The sequence below is a fragment of the Elephas maximus genome, chromosome 3, assembly GCF_024166365.1.
Source record: "Elephas maximus indicus isolate mEleMax1 chromosome 3, mEleMax1 primary haplotype, whole genome shotgun sequence".
NCBI classification, from domain to species: Eukaryota; Metazoa; Chordata; class Mammalia; order Proboscidea; family Elephantidae; genus Elephas; species Elephas maximus.
The window spans coordinates 652598-670866 of record NC_064821.1 but is presented as its reverse complement, the minus strand read 5'-3'; the positions used below and the strand labels follow the sequence as shown (position 1 = coordinate 670866).

Below are 18269 nucleotides of genomic sequence, written 5' to 3'. Positions count from 1 at the left end.
GACGCACGAACACGATTTGGTCCATCCACACAGAAATTATTATTCAGCCATAAAGAGAGATGAACCCTGACACACGCTATGACATGGATGGAACTTGAAAACATGATGCTCAGTGAAATAAGTCAGACGCATAAGGACAAACGCTGTCCCGGGCCACTTGTATGAAATGTCCAGCAGAGACAAACACACGTGGAGACCAACGGTCGTTAGTGGTCCCCAGGGGCGGGGAGAGGCAGGAATGGGGAGTGATTTCATCGGTTCGGGTGATGGCAGTTTTTGGAGCCAGAAAGTGGCGATGGCTGCTCGACGCAGGGAACAGAATTAACGTAGCACTCGAAAACGGTTAAGATGGCAATTTTTTTGTTGTATCTACTTTGCCATGATAAAAATTTTAACAACAGAAAGGAGAGAAAAGTGCCTGTAGATGGATCCCACATGGTCACATTCTAGAGCCTAGGAGCAGCGCGTGAGACAGGAGATCGTCGGACCCCTGGCAACCCCCAGACCTGTGGCTGATGGGATTTCTCGGCTGCTGAGGGTTTGCGGGCGGAAGTCAGCCCTGGGCCCTGCCAAGACCAGGAGGGAAGGGGCAGGGACCGTGCCAAGTGGGCGGCCAGCCGGGATTGCCACGTGCCAGGAAGGGGGTGGGGCGACGCCAGTGTCAACACGGCCTGACATCTGCTGGCTGACTGGGCCAGGCACTGTTGACATTGGTAGTGCAGGTGCTGGCCCAGCTGGGCAGGACGGCGGTGCTGGCAGCTAGCCCAGCCACAGACAAGCCCGGAATAAAATCCCAGAACCACAGGCAGGTACCTCGGCCACCCACAACCCTCCCTTGGCCTCTAAACCCACGTCCCGCGAGACCCGGCCTGGTGCGGTCTTGCCCCTGAGGCACAAGTGAAGCTGATCCTACCTCAGGGCCTTTGCACAGCTGCTTCCTCCACCTGGAGCAGACGGTTGGCTCCTTTTTGCCATGTAAGTTGTTATCGTTAGGTGCCATGAGTCAGTTCCGACCGATAGTGACCCCAAGTAAAACAGAACAAAACACTGCCCAGTCCTGTGCCATCCTCACAATCGGTATGCTCGAGCCCGTTGTTGCAGCCACTGTGTCAGTCCATCTCCTTGAGGATATTCCTCTTTTTCGCTGACCCTCTACCTTACCCAGCATGATATCCTCCTCCAGGGACTGATCCCTCCTGACAACATGTCCAAAGTATGTGAGATATAGTCTCACCACCCTTGCTTCTAAGGAGCATTCTGATTGTACTTCTTCCAAGACAGATTTGTTCGTTCTTTTGGCAGCCCAGGGTGTATTCAATATTCTTCGCCAACACCACAATTCAAAGGCGTCAACTCTTCTTCAGTCTGGCATGCAAATGAGGCGACTGAAAACACCATGGCTCAAGTCAGGTGCATTTAGTCCTCAAGGTGACACCTTTGCTTTTCAACACTTTAAAGAGGTCTCCTGCAGCAGGTGTGCCCAACTGAATGCTTCCTTTGATTTCTTGACTTGCTTGCATAGGTGTTGTTTGTGGATCCAAGTAAAATGAAATCCTTGACTTCAGTCTTTTTTCCGTTTATCATGATGTTGCTCGTTGATCCAGTCGTGAGGATTTTTGTTTTATGTTGAGCTGCAATCCATACTGAAGGCTGTGGTCTTTGATCTTCATCAGTAAGTTCTTCAAGTCCTCTTCACTTTCAGCAAGCAAGGTTGGATCATCTGCATAACGCAGGCCGTTAATGAGTCTTCGGAAACCCTGGTGGCATAGTGGTAAGTGCTACAGCTGCTAACCAAAAGGTCAGCAGTTCGAATCCATCAAGTGCTCCTTGGAAACTCTATGGGGCAGTTCTACTCCGTCCTATAGGGTCGCTACGAGTCGGAATCAACTCGACAGCAATGGGTTTGGTTTTGGTTTCTTAATGAGTCTTCCTCCAATCCTGATGCCCCGTTCTTCATATTTCAGCTTCTCGTACTGTTTGTTCAGCATACAGATTAAATGGGTACGGTGAAAGAATACAACCCTGACACACGCCTTTCCTGACTTTAAACCAATCAGTATCCCCTTGTTCTGTCCGAACAACCACCTCTTGATCTATGTAAAGGTTCCTCATGAGCACAATGAAGTGTTCTGGAATTCCCATTCTTCGCCGTGTTATCCGTAATTTGTTATGATCCACACAGTCGAATGCCTTTGCATAGTCAATAACACACAGGTAAACATCCTTCTGGTATTCTCTGCTTTCAGCCAGGATCCATCTGACATCAGCAATGATATCCCTGGTTCCACGTCCTCTTCTGAAACCAGCCCGAATTTCTGGCAGTTCCCTGTTGATATACTGCTGCAGCCGTTTTTGAACGACCGTCAGCAGAATTTTGCTTGCGTGCGATATTAATGATATTGTTCTATGATTTCCACATTCAGTTGGATCGCCTTTCTAGGCAATAGGCATAAATATGGATCTCTTCCAGTCAGTTGGCCAGGAAGCTGTCTTCCATATTTCTTGGCATAGACAAGTGAGCACCTCCAGCGCTGCATCCATTTGTTGAAACATCTCAGTTGGTATTCCGTCAGTTCCTGGAGCCTTGTTTTTTGCCAATGCCTTCAGAGCATCTTGGACTTCTTCCTTCAGTACCATCGGTTCCTGATCATATGCCACCTCTTGAAATGGTTGAATATCAACCAATTCTTTTTGGTATAGCGGCTCTGTGTATTCCTTCCACCTTATTTTAATATTTTCTGCATCGTTTAATATTTTCCCCATAGAATCCTTCACTACTCCAAGTTGAGGCTTGAACTTTTTCTTCAGTTCTTTCAGATTGAGAAATGCCAAACAAGTTCTCTTTTAGTCTTCCATCTCCAGCTCTTTGCACGTGTCATTATAACACTTTACTTTGTTTTCTCGAGCCACCCTTTGAAATCTTCTGTTCAGTTCTTTTACTTCATCAAGTCTTCCTTTTGCTTTAGCTGCTGGACGTTCGAGAGTAAGTTTGAGAGTCTCCTCTGACATCCGTCTTGGTCTTTTCTTTCTCTCCTGTATTTTACATGACCTTTTGGTCTCTTCATGGATGATGTCCTTGATGTCATTCCACAACTCGTCTAGTCTTCAGTCACTAGTGTCCAATGCGTCAAATCTATTCCTGAGATGGTCTCCAAATCCAGGTGGGATATACTCAAGGTCGTACTTTGGCTCTCCACGACTTGTTCTAATTTTCTTCAGTTTCAACTTGAACCTGCATATGAGTAATTGATGGTCTGTTCCACAGTCAGTCCCTTTTCCATCGTCTCTTTCTACAGATGTAGTCGATTTGATTCCTATGTGTTCCATCGGCCGAGGTCCATGCGTATAGTCACCATTCCTGTTGTTGAAAAAAGGTATCCGCAATAAAGAAGTCGTTGATCTTGCGAAGTTGTATCATTGGATCTCCGGCATCATTTCTATCACCGAGGCCACATTTTCCAACTACTGATCCTTCTTTGTTTCCAACTTTCGCATTCCAATCACCAAAAATTATCAATGCATCCTGACTGCGTGTGTCTGTCAGTCTGTTGTACCGTGGGGGCTTGCGTGTTGCTGTGATGCCGGAAGCTATGCCACTGGTATTCAGACACCAGCAGGGTCACCCATGATGCCATATAAGGCTTGGCCCAAATGTCCCCTCCATAGGGGCCTCCTCAGCTTCTCCAGCTCAAGATGCCAGATGCCGTTTTGTCACTCCGACTGCCTTACTGTTGTTGTTGGTAGGTTATATGGCTTTGAATCAGACTCATGGTGACCCCGTGTGTGCAGAACGGAACGGCTCCACAGGGTTTCTAAGGCTGTGACCTTCCAGAAGCAGATAACCAGGCCTGTCTTCCCAGGCACCTCTGGGTGGGTTTACACCGCCAGCCCTTCAGATAATACCGAGCACTTAACTGTGTGTGACACCCAGGGACTCCTGTCTTATTATCACTTGTCCACTTGCTCATTGACTAATCTTTTCTATCCCAAGACACCAGCTCCCCAGGGCAGGTGTCAGGTTGTTCTGCTGGCAGCTGTGTGTCCCACATGGGGAAACAGCACCCAATCAGTGCTCTTTAGATGTGGACAGACTGACTGCTGACTCTGAGGAGTCCCTGCCCCGCTCTGGCCTCAGTTTCCCCATTTCAGCTTCTCACTGCAGAAAGGCCCCCAGGTAGCCCCCTAGGCGGTGCGACAATGACCCAAGGCAGCCGAGACACCATTATCATGCCCCAGACAAGGGGGATAACGGCTCCCGGCAGCCTGCGCCTCCCTGGGCCTTTGTTCCCGACATACCGAGGGCTCCGGGGTCAGGGCACCTCATCCCTCATCCACCCCGTCCCTCCCGCCTGGCCTGGCCACCCAAAAAATCCCCCATCAGCGATGGGCTCGGGATCAGAGGCTCCTGGGCAGGCGTGGCTGCAGCAGGGGGTAGGGAGTCTTACTGGCTTCTGACCCCACGGGAGCCAGTTTAGCCTCACCCCTCTCTCTGGGCTAGGCTGCAGCCCTGCAGGGTTGAGGTGTCTGTTTGCTTCAGCACCCCAGCCTGGGGCTCCCTGAGGGCTGGGTCCAGGTAGATAGTGAATATCTGGTGAATAAATAAAAATACCTTGTTCTCCAAACTGCTAATTTCTGCTATTTTACACCCAAAGATGTCAGGAGCTTGGTGCCTGGAGGCCCTCCCCCAACACGCTGAACCTCAGTTTTCTCATCTGCACAATGGGGTGAGCAGCAGCCCATGAGCTCAAGTGACTCCTTTCACGGAGGGAAACCGAGGCAACATGGAGCAGGTGGGGCCCATGGATGCCAGGTGACCCTGAGCACCAGCTCAGGCCGATCCCCACATGCAGGGACACGGCGTCCTGCCTGGAGCCCCTCAGGCCAAGCGTGGGGTGTGGCTGATTACACCGTAAAGGAGCCAGTGCTGAGGGGTGACGTCTGCTGGCTGCCAGCCCCTCCATCGGCACCTCTGCCTGAGTCGGGATCTGAGCCGGCGGGAAGGCTGCCCCACCCTGCCAGGGGCTGTCTCAGCAGCTCCCAGACGGGAAGGCGGGCTGGGGCTGGGGTGGGGGGATGAGTCCTTCCTGGGCCCCTGCCAGAAGCTCTCATCCTGCCTGGGCGCCTTCGCCCAAGCTGCCTCTCCACCGAGAGCATGCTCCTCTGACCGCCAAGACCCCACTGCTCCCCCACGCACCCACAGCGCGCCCCTCACTCTGCGGGTCCAGTTCTTTCTTTTTTGTTGTTGTACGTGGGGTCACCATGAGCCGGAACCTGCATGACCACACCCAACAAGGTCTGATACACATCACCACGTGGGTGAACTCAAACACAGGCAAAGTGAAATAAGTCAGACAGAAAAAGACAAGGGTGACTAAAACGTCTACAAAAGGCAAACGCGTAGAGGCAGAAAGTAGGTTAGTTACAGGGGCTCGGGGAAGGGGAGTTATTGGAGAGTACCGGGGTTACTGCTTAAGGAGGGCAGTTTCCTTCCTTTTTTCCCCCTCCCTCCGTTTGCCTGTTGGAGCCTTTTGCCCAGTTTTCCCTACGAGGTTGTCTTTTTCATTATTGATTCGTGTTGTTAGCCGCCGGCCAGTTAATTCAGACTTACGGTGATCCCGTGTGACAGAGTAGAACCACCCCTCAGGGTTTTCAATGTGGCGACCTTTTGGAAGCAGACCGCCAGGCCTGTCTTCTGAGGTGCCTCATGGTGAGTTCAAGCCACCAACCTTTCGGCTGCTAGGCAAACGCTTAACCGTTCGCACCACCGAGGCGCCCAACGTTGATTTGTGGTAACTTTTAATAAATTCTGGATACGAATCCCTTGCTGGTGATATATGTGGGCGAATACCCTCCCCACTCACTTTTTTCTTTATCGTGCTTTATGTGAACGCCGGTCCAGTTTTTAACTCTAACCTTTTTCCGGGATGTCCTCACCAATGAACCAACCACCACATCCCGAGGCAACTTGTGGCCATTTCTCAGAGGCACCTACTGAGGCTCAGTGAGAGGAAGCCTCCAGGACAGGGACTAGTACTCGGCCATTCCCGGAAAGCATCCCTCCCAGGAAGAAGAGTCTCAGAGGATTCTGGAAACCCAGATCCCTGAAAGGCTGCCCCAGGCGGCGCACACATGCCAGCGGGTCCACAGCCCGGGCCTTCCGGGGCACCCTGCCCTGGGAGCCTGCTGAGGCTCCATCCCGGGCCAGGAGGTTCCCGCACTGCGTGGAAGTCCGGCAGGGCCCAGCTGCCCAAGGCTGGGATGCAGCCCCACACATGCCCATCTGGTTCCCATCTGCCCAGCCCAGCGGCTGACTTCAAAGGCTGCCCCGCCCGGCCACTTCCTCTGTCCTGGCCGCCTGCAGGGAGAGGGCCCTGCGCTAGCTTCCTCCTGCCCCTCCCACAGCCTGGGGAGTCCTCTGCCAGGCCTGGGGGCTTCGTCCACTGCTCAGGACCCCTGAGACCCCGGCTGGCCCAGCCTTAACTGCCCACCACAAGTCTCCCCTACAACCACATTAAGTCAGTCACTTGGCGTCCCAGAGGCGGCCGCCCGGGGCCAGCACCACCACGTGTCCCCAGCCTCCCGTCAGCACCAGGGAGCGGTTGGACTTTGCACGACGCCAACGCAGTCACCGCCTGCTCGAGCCCCCACGGCGCCTGCTAACCTCAGCACACCGGACCCCACGCTGCGTCCACAAGGATCTGTCAGCACGCCGCCTGGCCCCCACCTCTCCCGCCTTGCTGCCTGTCTGCCGTCTTCACCGACAATATTCTGCAAACACACCTGGCGCGGTCCAGCCTCCTGGCCTTTGCCCACGTTGTTCCCTCCTTTCTGGAACTCCTTTCCCGCCTTCTCCACCTGCAGCCCTGCCTGTCCATCCGTCATTACTTGAGAGGCCCTGGGGGTACATTGGAGCACCCCCAAGCTGCCACCGCTAGGCTCCAGTTCCCCCATGCACTGAACAGCCACCCACCCCACCCAAAGGAGTCCTGGGTGGGGCCGCCACAGGGTCCCCAGCACCCGACGTGGTGGTAGTGCACAGCAGACGCCAGCCAACTTCCAGGGCCCTGGCCATCACCCACGACCCACCTGCTTAAACTGCTCCTCGTAGGTCCAATCCCCGTGATCCGGCGGCTGCAGTGGGGGTGCCACTTGGGAGGCCCCCCCGGGGTGGCCCGGGCCTGGCCCCTGGCGCTCCTGGCCGCCCAGTGTCCGGGGTACACCGTCACCACGGAAGGGCTGAGGCAGCTGCGCCTTTCGGTGGAACAGGGCACCTGAGCTGATACTGGTGGGGCCCGGGGGGCCCAGCCCTTCCTCTTCATCATCTTCCTCGTCTTCATAGTCATCCTCTTCATCCTCGTCCTCCTCTGCCAGGTCTTCCTCGAGCTCCTCCTCCTCCTCCCACGTCTGCTTCCTGCATGGGCAGAGTCCGGGAGTCAGGGAAAACGGGGGTATCAAGCCCCCACCAGCTCAGGCTACAGAGAGCGCCACACGCAGCCCCTGGCTTAGCGCACTGGTGGCACTTTTTCTGTCCCCGATTCGCCCAGGACAACCCAAGCTGCCCTTGGGCAGAAACCCCAGCCCCTGCCAGCCTATCAAGCTCGCCTCCATCCCTTGCTCCACTCCCGCCACACGGCCTTCCTGGCTGGGTCCTGGAGATGCCAAGCTCATTTCTGCCACAGGACCTTTGCACAGGCAGCTGCTACACCAAGCACAGCACTCCCCACTCCTCCTCACCCTCTGCAGGGCTGTCACCCCCCGCCAAGGAGATCCCTGTCATCTCTATCTAAGGGTAACCCTGACCCCAGCCACCCCCCACCACAACACCTCTGCTTGATTTTCTCAGTAGCCCACATCAAAATCTGCAACTACTCCTCTTTGCTTGTTACATGTTCCCTCAGAAAAATGTGGGCTCCATGAGGCCACTGGGTCTCCCCAGCTGCCAGCACAGACACGGGGGGTGAGGGAGGCACACTGACAAACCAGTCCACACACACTCTCACGGGGCCCTGACCTGAGCCTATCCACAAGGGCTGCAGGGTGGTCACTGGCTCCAAGTGGCTGGTTCAACATAAATCAAGTAACATAAAATTTAAAATTCAATTTTTCGGTCACAATGGGCACCTTTCAGATGATCAGCAGCCACATGTGGCTGGTGTATTGGACGGCACAGACAAGGGAGGGCATTCCCAACTTTTGTAAAGTTCGACCAGATTTCACTGCCCTTGGTAGTCAGCCCCAGGGGTGTGGGGGTTGTGTCTGGTTCACCGCTGTGCCAGGGCACAACCACTCAAGCCCCCATTTACAGGCGACCTGGTTAAGCCTCTAAGAAGGCAACATCCCCCAGGCCCCCCTGGATGCCTCCTGATGTCCTCGGATACCCCCCGACGCCCCTAGACACCTCGGATGTCCCTGGACACCCCCAGACGCCCTCAGACACTCCAAGATGCCCCTGGATACTCCCATACACCCCTAGATGCCCCCAGACACCCTGGACACCCCCAGATGCCCCAGCCCCAACTCACATGTCCTCATCGGAGCCCACATCCTCAAAGTGCCCGTCCCCTTCATCGTGTCCCAGCCCTTCCCTGCCTCGGCCAGGCGGGGCAGGTGAGCCTGGCGCCCCCTCCAAGGCTGCTGTGTCCTCGTCCTCAGAGCCCGGGGGTTCATCCTCAGAGCCGCCACTGGGGCTGGGTGGATGTCCGAGGCCCGCAGCAGCGGCCCGCATTGCGGCCAGCGCGGCCATCTGTGCACGTTGTATTCGGCTGCTCTCGGGCTCCCTGTCCTCGTCCAGGGGGCCAGCACGGGCCCGGGCCGGGGGGCCGGCGGGGGGCTCGGGTGGTGGCTGCTGCCGGGCCTCTAGCTCTTGGCGGGCACGCTGCTGGCGCTGCAGCAGGGTCTCCATGACGGCCTGCAGCTTCATGGCCCTGCGGGGCGGGCCCCGGGCACCGGGGGCGGGCGGCGGGGGCGGCCCCTGCGGGGAGGGGGCCCGGCCGCACTGCAGCGTGGGGGCCGCGGGGGAGCCGGGGCAGTGCAGGGTGGCGGGGGGTGGGGGCGGGGGCCGCCGGACTCAGGCCTAGGGCTGGCGGGGCATGCCAGCAGCACAGGGGTCCCTCCTTGTCACGCCGGGCAGAGAGGGGCAGCAGGGGCCTGGCTCATTCACGTGTTTGCAGAAACCTGGGAGACAGCAAGACAGCAGGTCAGGGAGCACTGGCCTCCTCCAGCCCCATCCTTCCCAAAAGTCAGCCCACTGAGGCCACCAAGAAAATCCCTTCACAGCCTTCCCCAGAGGCGCAAACCTGGCAGCCTTCCTGGTGGGGGAGGAGCACACTCTCCCCATCTGCCCCCTCTGGCCCAGGAAGGGGGTCACTCTGCACGGGACTCCTGAGGGACCCCCAGCCGTCTGAGCCACAGAGATACACTCTGTTGCCGGGGAGAGGGAGGACCTGGGTTATTGCTTCATAGAGCAGGGGGGCAGTGCTCCTGGACTCTGATTGGGTACCGTGGCTGCAAGCACCAGGTTCCAGGTGGGCTTTGCGTTCTGGTTCCAAGTTCCAGGTGCTGCTCAGCCCCGTGTGGGTACAGTCTGCCCGGGAGGGGCCTCAAGCCTCCTGCCTTATCTTGGACTAACAGGAAAAATACCTGGCTCACATTGGGTGCTTGCTGTATGGCACCCTTCCCCACAGGCTCTCTCATCTCATCCTGACAGCAGACCTCAAAATTCTTTGGGCCTTAGTTTTCCCATGTGCAAAAAGTATGGATAACAGTGCCCACCTCACAGCACCTAAGTGAGAGGTAAGAAAGTTCACAACTGGAAAGAGAACACCTGGCAGTTGCCACTCAGGTGTCAAGGAAGGGGACACTAGCACAGACCCCACCTTACAGACAAAGAGACTGAGAATCGGAGAAGCCCACATTCCTTCCTCAAAGCTACACAGGGGTGGGATTTGAATTTGACTCTGGGTGAGGTCAGACCAGTCCTTTATGCCTCCCACGCTGCCCTCCCACCCCCTTCTCGCTGCGGGGGTGCAGGGGCCTGAAACCCAGGGAAAACAAGTCCCCCAGTTCTTGATGTATAATAGGGAGGCATCTGGGACCCCAAATGGAGAAAATGTCCCAGAATACACTGTGTTCAGTCCCCACCCACAACTTGGGCAGGGAGGTCCTGACACACCCAGAACCTGGGTACAGTCAGGGCTGGGGACACGAAGACCCGCATCCTGCCCCAGCCCCCCACCACAACCTCGCCACACCCCCACTTGCTCAGGCCACCAAGAAAACGGGCAGAACAGAACCTAACAGGCCAGGTGGTGACACCCCAGATGGGGCATGGCGGGGACAGTCAGGGAGGGGACACAACCCCACCCTCCTCCACAGTAACAAGGATCAGGAAGAGGCCACCCCTACCTGGGCAATTGAGCCCCCAAAGGTCCTAAGCCACTCCAGCAGCAGTTGGGGCTCAGAGAGTGGAGGGAGGAGGCAAAAGCCCCAAGGGGGTGGGGTGGGGGTGGAGAGAGGCTCCCAACAGCTGGCTGACCCCATCGCCAGTATGGCCTTCTTCCCAGCCCCTCTGGTGACCTGCTAAGCGAAGCTTCACCCAACGGGGAGGGGGTATCTTGAAGTGTGGACCTCCTCTCCCTGCAGAAACCCCCCGGTGACCTAAGTGGAGTCTCACCCAGTGGAGGGGGGATCTTGCAGCGTTGACCCCGCTCTGCAGAAGCAACAGGGAGCTCAATGCCCCTCCTCTACCCAAACAGATGCCCTTTACCCAGACCCCCTGGGGCTTCAGCCACAGGGTAAAAGGGCAGTGGGGGGGGCAGGTGGGTGGCCCCCGTGGGAAAGTACGGGGCCCATGTCCCTAAAGGGCCTCAGTGTCCCCATCTGTCTGGTGGGGGGCTAGGGCCGCAGGACACAAAGACCTGCTCAGAGGCCACGGGGCCGGGAAATGACCAGCCGGGCCCTGCCCTTTGGAAGCAGCACCCAATCCCCGACCTCGGGGCGGGGGGGGCTGCTGGTCACCCCCCACCAGCCCCAGAAATGCTGAGGGGACGTTTCTTGCCCAGTGTCTGGTCTGGCCCATCACCCCTCCCCCACCTTTGACAACTTCAAGACAAGCCCCCCCCCACGGAAATGCTCCAGGCGACGCCCCCCCTTTGGGGGGCAGAAGGAAGAGGCCAGAGGAAGCCACTCCCCCCCCAGGGAGCCCCCCCTCTCAGGCCGGCTGGGTTTAATGACCCTTCGGGTCTCCCGGTGGGGGAGGGGAGCAGGACAGGCCTCCTCATTGGGCCAGCGGTGGGGGCAGGTGGGAACCCCAGAGCCCCCCAGCCCAGGCCTCGGCCCCCCATAGTCGCCATTAACCCCAAGCTAACGACGCCCACCCCCTCCAGACCCCTCCCCCAGTGAACCCTTTGTCCTCAGCCCCCACCCCCACTTTATGACAACTCCAAGGGGAAGGCATTCCCAAGACGGAACGGGATGGGGGGTGCTGGATGGTCGCTGGGGCTGGAGGGAGATCGGGGAGGGATCCGGGGCCACACCCTCCCCCAGTGCCGCCCGGAGAGAGGTCACCCGCTGGGGCCCGGGCCTTGCAAAACACGGTTATTTAAAGAGTTGTGCAAGTCCGGGGCCCGCGGGTGGTGAAAGGGGCCCCTCACTCCTCGAGGGGAAGAGGAGGGGGAGGGGCAGGGGCATTAAACTGGGGAGGGGTCGAAAGAGTCGAGGGGTGGGGGCACCCGGAGGAAGTGAAAAAGAAAAACTGAACAAGAAATAAAACGACAAAAACCCCGGTCCGGATTTCAAAGGCTTCTTGGAAAGCGGCCGATTTGCATGGGGGGGGCTCCCCTCCGGCCCGAGAGACTGAAAACGGAAGGTATTGACAAACCCGCCGCCTGGGGTCGGACGCCGAACGTTGGGATTGACAAACGCGCGTTCCCCGCGCTTCCTGCGCCCGCTTTTGTATCTGGGGGGCACTGAAACTTTGGGGAGCCGAACCCCACCCTTGCATGCGGGTACCGCGGTGTCACCAGGGGCCCCTTTCTGCTCTCAGAGCCAGCACTTTATAAATAAAACCACGGAGCCAGGGAGGGCAGCCCGTAGCTGCCTTCTCCTCCCGGCGCCCCCACCTCTCTGGGCTCCCGGATAGACACCCGGTTACGGCGAGAACAAAAATTAAATAAAAACCCAGGGCGCAGCCCCCCGCGCGCGCAGCGAGACCATTTCCTTCCGCCGGGGTGGGGAGAGGGAGCGCGCGCATTCGCGACCCCCGATCACCCCCGTGCACTGTGGGACCGAGTGCGGCCGTCCCAGAAGGGGGCGCGGAGAAATCCACCCACGTCCGGACCAGCTAGGGTCGCCCTCCCGGCCCTGGACCACCCCCCGCAACGTGCCTGCCCAACCGTGGGGTCCCCCCACTCGCTCCCAGGCACGCCGTGCCCACCCCGGGGCCGGAACCGCGGTTTCGAAGGCCAGCCCGCCCCCCAGCCCAGCCTCACCGAGCTGGGGCCGTTCGGGGGGCACATGCCCCCGCGCCCGGGTCCGGCCCTGCCCTGCCCTGCCCGGCCTGGCCTCCGGCCCCGGCTGCGCACTGCTGGCCCGGGCCGCCGCCGGGTTTGCGCCTCGCGCCGACTCACCGTATCGCCAGTCGTGTCCGCGTCTACACCCCCATCCGACCCGATTGGTAAAAGTCTCCCCGCGCGCGGCCTCCCCCGCCCCTCCGCGCCCTGCCCCCCCACCCCGGGCGCGCTCACCGCCCCGCAGACAAATCACCCGGTGACAAATCGCTCTCAGATGCAAATACCTCGCCGGTGATTCAGCGCGGCGGCCCGGGACGCGGGGAGGGGTCTCGCGAGGCCCCCTCCCCCTTCCCCGGACGCCCCCTCGGCCCCCGCGCTCGGTCCGGGCGACACAGAACTCGCCCGGGAGGATCGAGGGGGAAGAAAGTGGACGGAAAATTTGAGGTCGCGGCCCCTTTAAGTGATAATAAATAATAAAGGGAAGGGGAAAAAAAGCAACGCGAGAGGCCCCGCCCCCGTCTAGGGACGGTGGGCAAAGTGCGCGCTGCGGCCCGAGGCGCAGAGGGCGCGGAGGGCGCGGGCGGGGCTGGGAGCGCCTGAGGGGACGGAGAGGGGATTGGGCCCCCGCTCGGGTGGGTTGCGGAACCCTCGCCTGGTCCGGGTTCGCTCCCCATCCCACCGAGCCCCTGGGAGGGGCCTCCCGTACTTGGAGTTTTATCCCGGCCCCTTACAATGCGACGTGAAGCAAGGGACTTTATGGACCTATGGACCTCCGTTTCCCCATCTGTGAAATGGGGACAGCCGTGGGGATTAAGAAAACAGGTAAAGGGTTGAGTTGCGGTCCAAGGAAATGGAAAGAGCCACGGGGTAGAGGGCGGGGTCCCGGGCCCTGCGGTGGGGCCCTGCATGGTGGGAAGGAGTCTTGGAAAGGCAACGGCCGCCAGGTGGGGCGCATGGCACAGGCAAAGGCGCGGGGGTCGGCGTCCGGGTGCGCGCCAGGCACCGGGGAAGGCTCATCCGGATGTCCTCGCTGCCCCTACCGCGGATGGTCACCGCCTCTCGGGAACCCGACAACTCACCGTGCAAAGGCGGGACAAAAACGACCCTCTCCACATCACCGGTCATCCTAACTTCCCTGTTCCCAGCGCACGGTTGCCCGGCCTATGCCGAGTGCGTGAAGCTCGTGAATTTGTTCAATCCTCACATTCCGTGTAGCGGAGATGCCTATCGTCCTCACTTCGCAGAGGGGTAAACTGAGGCGAGGAGAAGGTGATGGTGGGGGTGTGGGCTTAACCCGGAGGCCTGAGCCCCAGAGGCGACCCCTGGTAGCTAATGGTAGGGCCCAGGCTGCAGTCTAGATAAGTGCAAAGTGGGAGGGGCTACCCAGAGCCCCCCGTCTCCGTTTCTCGGGATTCCCCACCAGGGGGGCTTGGGTTCCTAGTCTCAAGTGTGGTGGGGGGTCGTGTGCAGCCCCCATCTCTCCCTTAAGGCACACAACAGGGCCACCCTGTCTGTGCCCCCCCCATAGCATCCTCTCCCCCAAGCCCTGCGAGATGAGTGTGGAGGAGCTGCCCCCCCGACCCCAGGCCAGGAGTCCTGTCTCCCCACCCCACTCCCCCTGCCACTTCCCAGAAGGCAGGCCTCAGTCCCCAGCGTCCTGTGGCCTGTAGTGGATGGCTGGGAGACCTTTATCTTTGGGTTATTAAACACCCATCCTCAGCTGCCCACCCCCAGGGGGGAGGCCGAGATGTCTGCCCTGAGGTGGGGAGTTGGACGCCCTTTCTGAGACCCAGGTAAGCTGGGGGAGAAGGAAGAGAAGTGATCCTCTAAGGCCACGTCACCAAGGCACAGCCACCACCCCGGGAAGCCCCCTCCCCAGCAAAGATGGGCTCAAACTGACTAGAATTCACCTCCTGCCCCACCCAGTCTGGTGCTTGGAAGAAAAAACAAAAACTGTGTGCCTCAGTTTCCCACTCTGTAAAATGGGTCAGTACTCATTCATGCCTCCTACATTTGTTTTGAAGATTACACTTTTATCTGTTTAAAGGAAAGAGGACAGGGTGGGGGCATAATAGGCCCAAAGGGCAGGATGGGCACAGGCCTGTTCTCATTTCCCAGGGAGAGGCGCCTTAGCTGGTTGTAGCTTCCCCAAAGGCCTGGGGCCCTGGAGGGTGAGGGGCTTCAGTCATTGCAGCTGGCCTCCAGTGAGGGGGCTCCTATTTTTAGCCCAGTGAGGGAGCTGGGAATTTATACACAGACTCTTTGGCTCCCGACACATCCCAGGATGCCTGGAGCTGGGGTGAGCAGCAGGCCCAGGTTCCAGCTGCATTCTGGCTGTGTGAGTTCCCAACAGCGGGGACCTTCTCTGGTCTCTTTCTCCAGCTGTGGAATGGGTACAGCCATCCCAGCCCTGTAAGGCTTCCTGGCCAGAACCGCCTTGGGCCCAGAGTTATCAGTGTTACACACACGGGTTGTTGTTGTTAGTTGTCCCTGACTCGTAATGACCCCATGGGTGGCAGAAGAAAGCCTTGCCTGGTTCTGTGCCATCACCACGACCAGCTACAGATCTGATCCATAGGGTTTTTATTGGCTGACTTTCTGAAACTGATAGCCAGGCCTTTCTTGTTCTTCTGAAACCTGTTCAGATCACGGCAACACACAAGCCTCTGCTGACAGGTGGTGACTGCATGTGAAGGGCATTGGCCAGCCATCGAACCCAGGGCTCCTGCATGAACGGCAAGAATTCTACCACTAAACCACCACTGCTCCCGCCCCAGAGCTGGAGACCAAATCCAGCGAGCCGCCACTTCCTTCACAAAATAAAAGGCTTCAGTGGGGTGCTTGGCCTGGCCACCAAGCCCACCTCTGTGTTCACCCACCTTGTCCCAGACCAAATTATCCATTAGACATGAGAGACCCAGTACCCACAAACAGGTCATTTTATTTTATTTTAAAATGAAAAGAAAAAAATGCATATAATAATAACAAACGTATAATCATTGGAGCACTGGTGGAGCGGTGGTTAAAAGCTTGGCTGCTCACCAACCGAAAGGTTGGCAGTTTGAATCCAGCCGCTCCTGGAAACCCTATGCTGCAGTTCTCTTCTGTCCTATAGGGTCGCTATGAGTCGGGATCGACTCGACAATTTTTTCTTTTTTTTTTTTTTAAGTAATCATTAGTTTAGCCTGGTTATATTTGCCTTTATACTAGTGCCGCCGTAAAATATGATTTTTAATATTTTTTCCTGGAGGAAAGGGACCACAGAGCAAAAGTGCCAAGCTGATAAAGTCAAAATGTGGGGGAAACTAGGGATCCTAGAGAGTTTTCATTTTTCAGCCGGTCGGGCCCCAGGTTGGGGTGTGAATGAGCGACGTCCTTTGCGCTGGGGACGCCCCACGGGCCCACGGAGCTCAGAAGAGAAGGCGGGAACCTCCGTGGGTGGCGCGCGCCACCTGCCGGGCACCTGGGGTGCTGCAGCCTGGTGGGCGAGGTCTTGGCTCCCGCCCAAGGCCGCCAGGTGGCGCCGTCTCACCAGAAAAAAAACGAGGCGTTGCCCCGGACTACCCCGGGTGGGCTTTGGGGAAACTGAGACCCGCGGACCCATGTTCTCCTGTGTAGCTCCTTTTGAATACTTCACAGTAGGGTTACCAGGTAAAATAAAGAATGAGCAGTTAGATTTTAATTTCAAATAACGTATGCTATTTCAGAGTGAATCTCAGCGGGACAGAGATGTGGCAGTCCACTCCCAAAAGGTTTACAACCTTGGAATCCCTTCTCCTCTGCCCTACAGGGTAGCTATGAGTCGGAACAGACTCGACAGCAATGGGTATGTACCAAATACTGCATGGAACATTGTCGTTGGTTGCCATCGAGTGGGACTCACGGGGACCCCATGTGACAGGGAAGAACAGCTCCACAGGGCTTTCCTGGCTGTAATCTTATTACACCCTCAAAGATGGAAAAAATCTGTCTTAGAAGAAGGCAAGGTCATGGAAGCTCCACAGACACAGTCAAACACCCTGAGAGACCAAATTGCTGGGCTGAGAGCTGTGGGGACCATGCTCCTCAGAGGCAAGGATGGTGAGACTTTGTCTCACGTACTTTGGACATGTTGTCAGGAGGGATCAGTCCCCAGAGAAGGACCTTGTGGTTGGTAAAGTACAGGGTCAGCAGAAAAGAAGAAGCCCCTCAAAGGGATAGATTGACACAGTGGCTCCAACAATGGGCTTAAACATAGCAGCAACTGTGAGGATGGCGCAGGACTGGGCGGTGTTTTGTTCTGTTGTGCATAGGGTCGTTATGAGTCGGAACCGACTCAATGGCACTGTTATGGATTGAATTGTGTCCCCCGAAAAATATGTCAACTTGGGTAAGCCATGATTCCCAGTATTGTGTGGTTGTCCTCCATTTTGTGATTGTAATTTTATGTTGAGAGGATTAGGGTGGGATTGTAACATCACCCTTACTCAGGTCACCTCCCCGACCCAGGGCAAAGGGCGTTTCCCTGGGTTGTGGCCTGTACCACCTTTTACCTCTCAAAAGATAAAAGGAAAGGGAAGCAACCAGAGAGCTGGGGACCTTGTACCACCAAGAAAGCAGCACCAGGAGCAGAGCGCGTCCTTTGGACACTGGGTCCCTGCACCTGAGAAGCTCCTCGACCAGGGAAAGATTGAGGACAAGGATCTTCCTCCAAAGCCAACAGAGAGAGAAAGCCTTCCCCTGGAGCTGGCACCTTGAATTTGGACTTTTAACCTACTTTACTGTGAGGAAATAAATTTCTCTTTGTTAAAGCCATCCACTTGTGGTATTTCTGTTATGGCAGCACTAGATGACTAAGACAAACACCTAAAACAACAACAACAGTTTTAACGGAAACAGATCACTAGGTAGGCCTTTTCTTCTGCAGTATCACTGGGTGAGTTCAAACCCCCAAACTTCTGCCAGTAGTTGAGCGCCTAACTGTTTGCACCACCCAGGGCCTCCTGCTTGAGGTACATTCATACTGAAGAAGTATTCGATGTTTACCTGTAATTCGAAGTCAGCTAGAAGCCTGCATTTTGACGGTGTAGTAGTTAACAGGTACAGCTGCTAACCAAAAGGTCAGCAGTTCGAATCCACCAGGCTCTCCTTGGAAACCCTATGGGGCAGTTCTACTCTGTCCTATAGGGTCACTAGGAGTTAGAATCAACTTGACGGCAACAGCTTTGCTTTTCTGGTTTTTGGCAACCCTACTCACAAGCAGTCCACTCAGCGTCTCAAACTGGGCAGGGTATCTCCTCCTACCCTCTCTTGCCCCAGACTGGGGTCTGGGGTCTCGGGCTCACCCCTCTCCCACCTCATCCAGACCTCCAGTCCCCAACCCCTCTCCCAGTTTGGCTACATTGCTGCCTGCCTGGTCTTGGCAGCCTGAAAGGTCAGAAGAATGGTATGAAATACAAGTAATCCCCACCTTAGGACAGGTTCCAGTTATGGCGAACCACACTTGCAACTGTCAGGCTTTTTTCGTACATCTTATCTTAGTAATATGTACCGTATACAATGTTGCAGCGTGTAATTTGCTGATGTCGTCATACTGTAAGTTTACGTGTAACGTTTCCAACACCCAAAGACAAGTAAAGATACTGAAAATAAAAGGCAAAAATAATGAAAACTTAAAAAAAAAAAAAATGAGGTACTCACCTCAAGTCAGAACTGACTTATGATGGAGTCATTGGAATGGAGCTCCACAGCTAGTCAGGAACTCCCTGTAAGAAGCTGACA

At 56.7% G+C, this 18269-nt stretch overlaps 1 protein-coding gene and 1 long non-coding RNA gene across 2 annotated transcripts in view; one reads left to right on the top strand and one right to left on the bottom strand.

Annotated features, from left to right (window-relative positions):
* Nucleotides 1–8982, bottom strand: part of ARID3A (AT-rich interaction domain 3A) — a 40885-nt gene extending 31903 nt beyond the window's left edge. The window contains exons 1-2 of the mRNA XM_049876086.1: nt 8523–8982; nt 7087–7411 (exon numbers count right to left, since the gene is read on the bottom strand). Of these exons, the coding sequence (XP_049732043.1) occupies nt 7087–7411; nt 8523–8920 (723 nt within the window). The 5' untranslated portion in view covers nt 8921–8982. The remainder of the gene's footprint in view (nt 1–7086; nt 7412–8522) is intronic.
* A 4100-nt stretch (nt 8983–13082) lies between these two features.
* On the top strand, nt 13083–17297 carry LOC126071815 (uncharacterized). The gene is made up of 4 exons (XR_007516381.1): nt 13083–13331; nt 16217–16335; nt 16802–16878; nt 17052–17297. It is a non-coding gene; the product is annotated as an uncharacterized LOC126071815 (long non-coding RNA).
* The last annotated feature ends 972 nt before the right edge of the window (nt 17298–18269 follow it).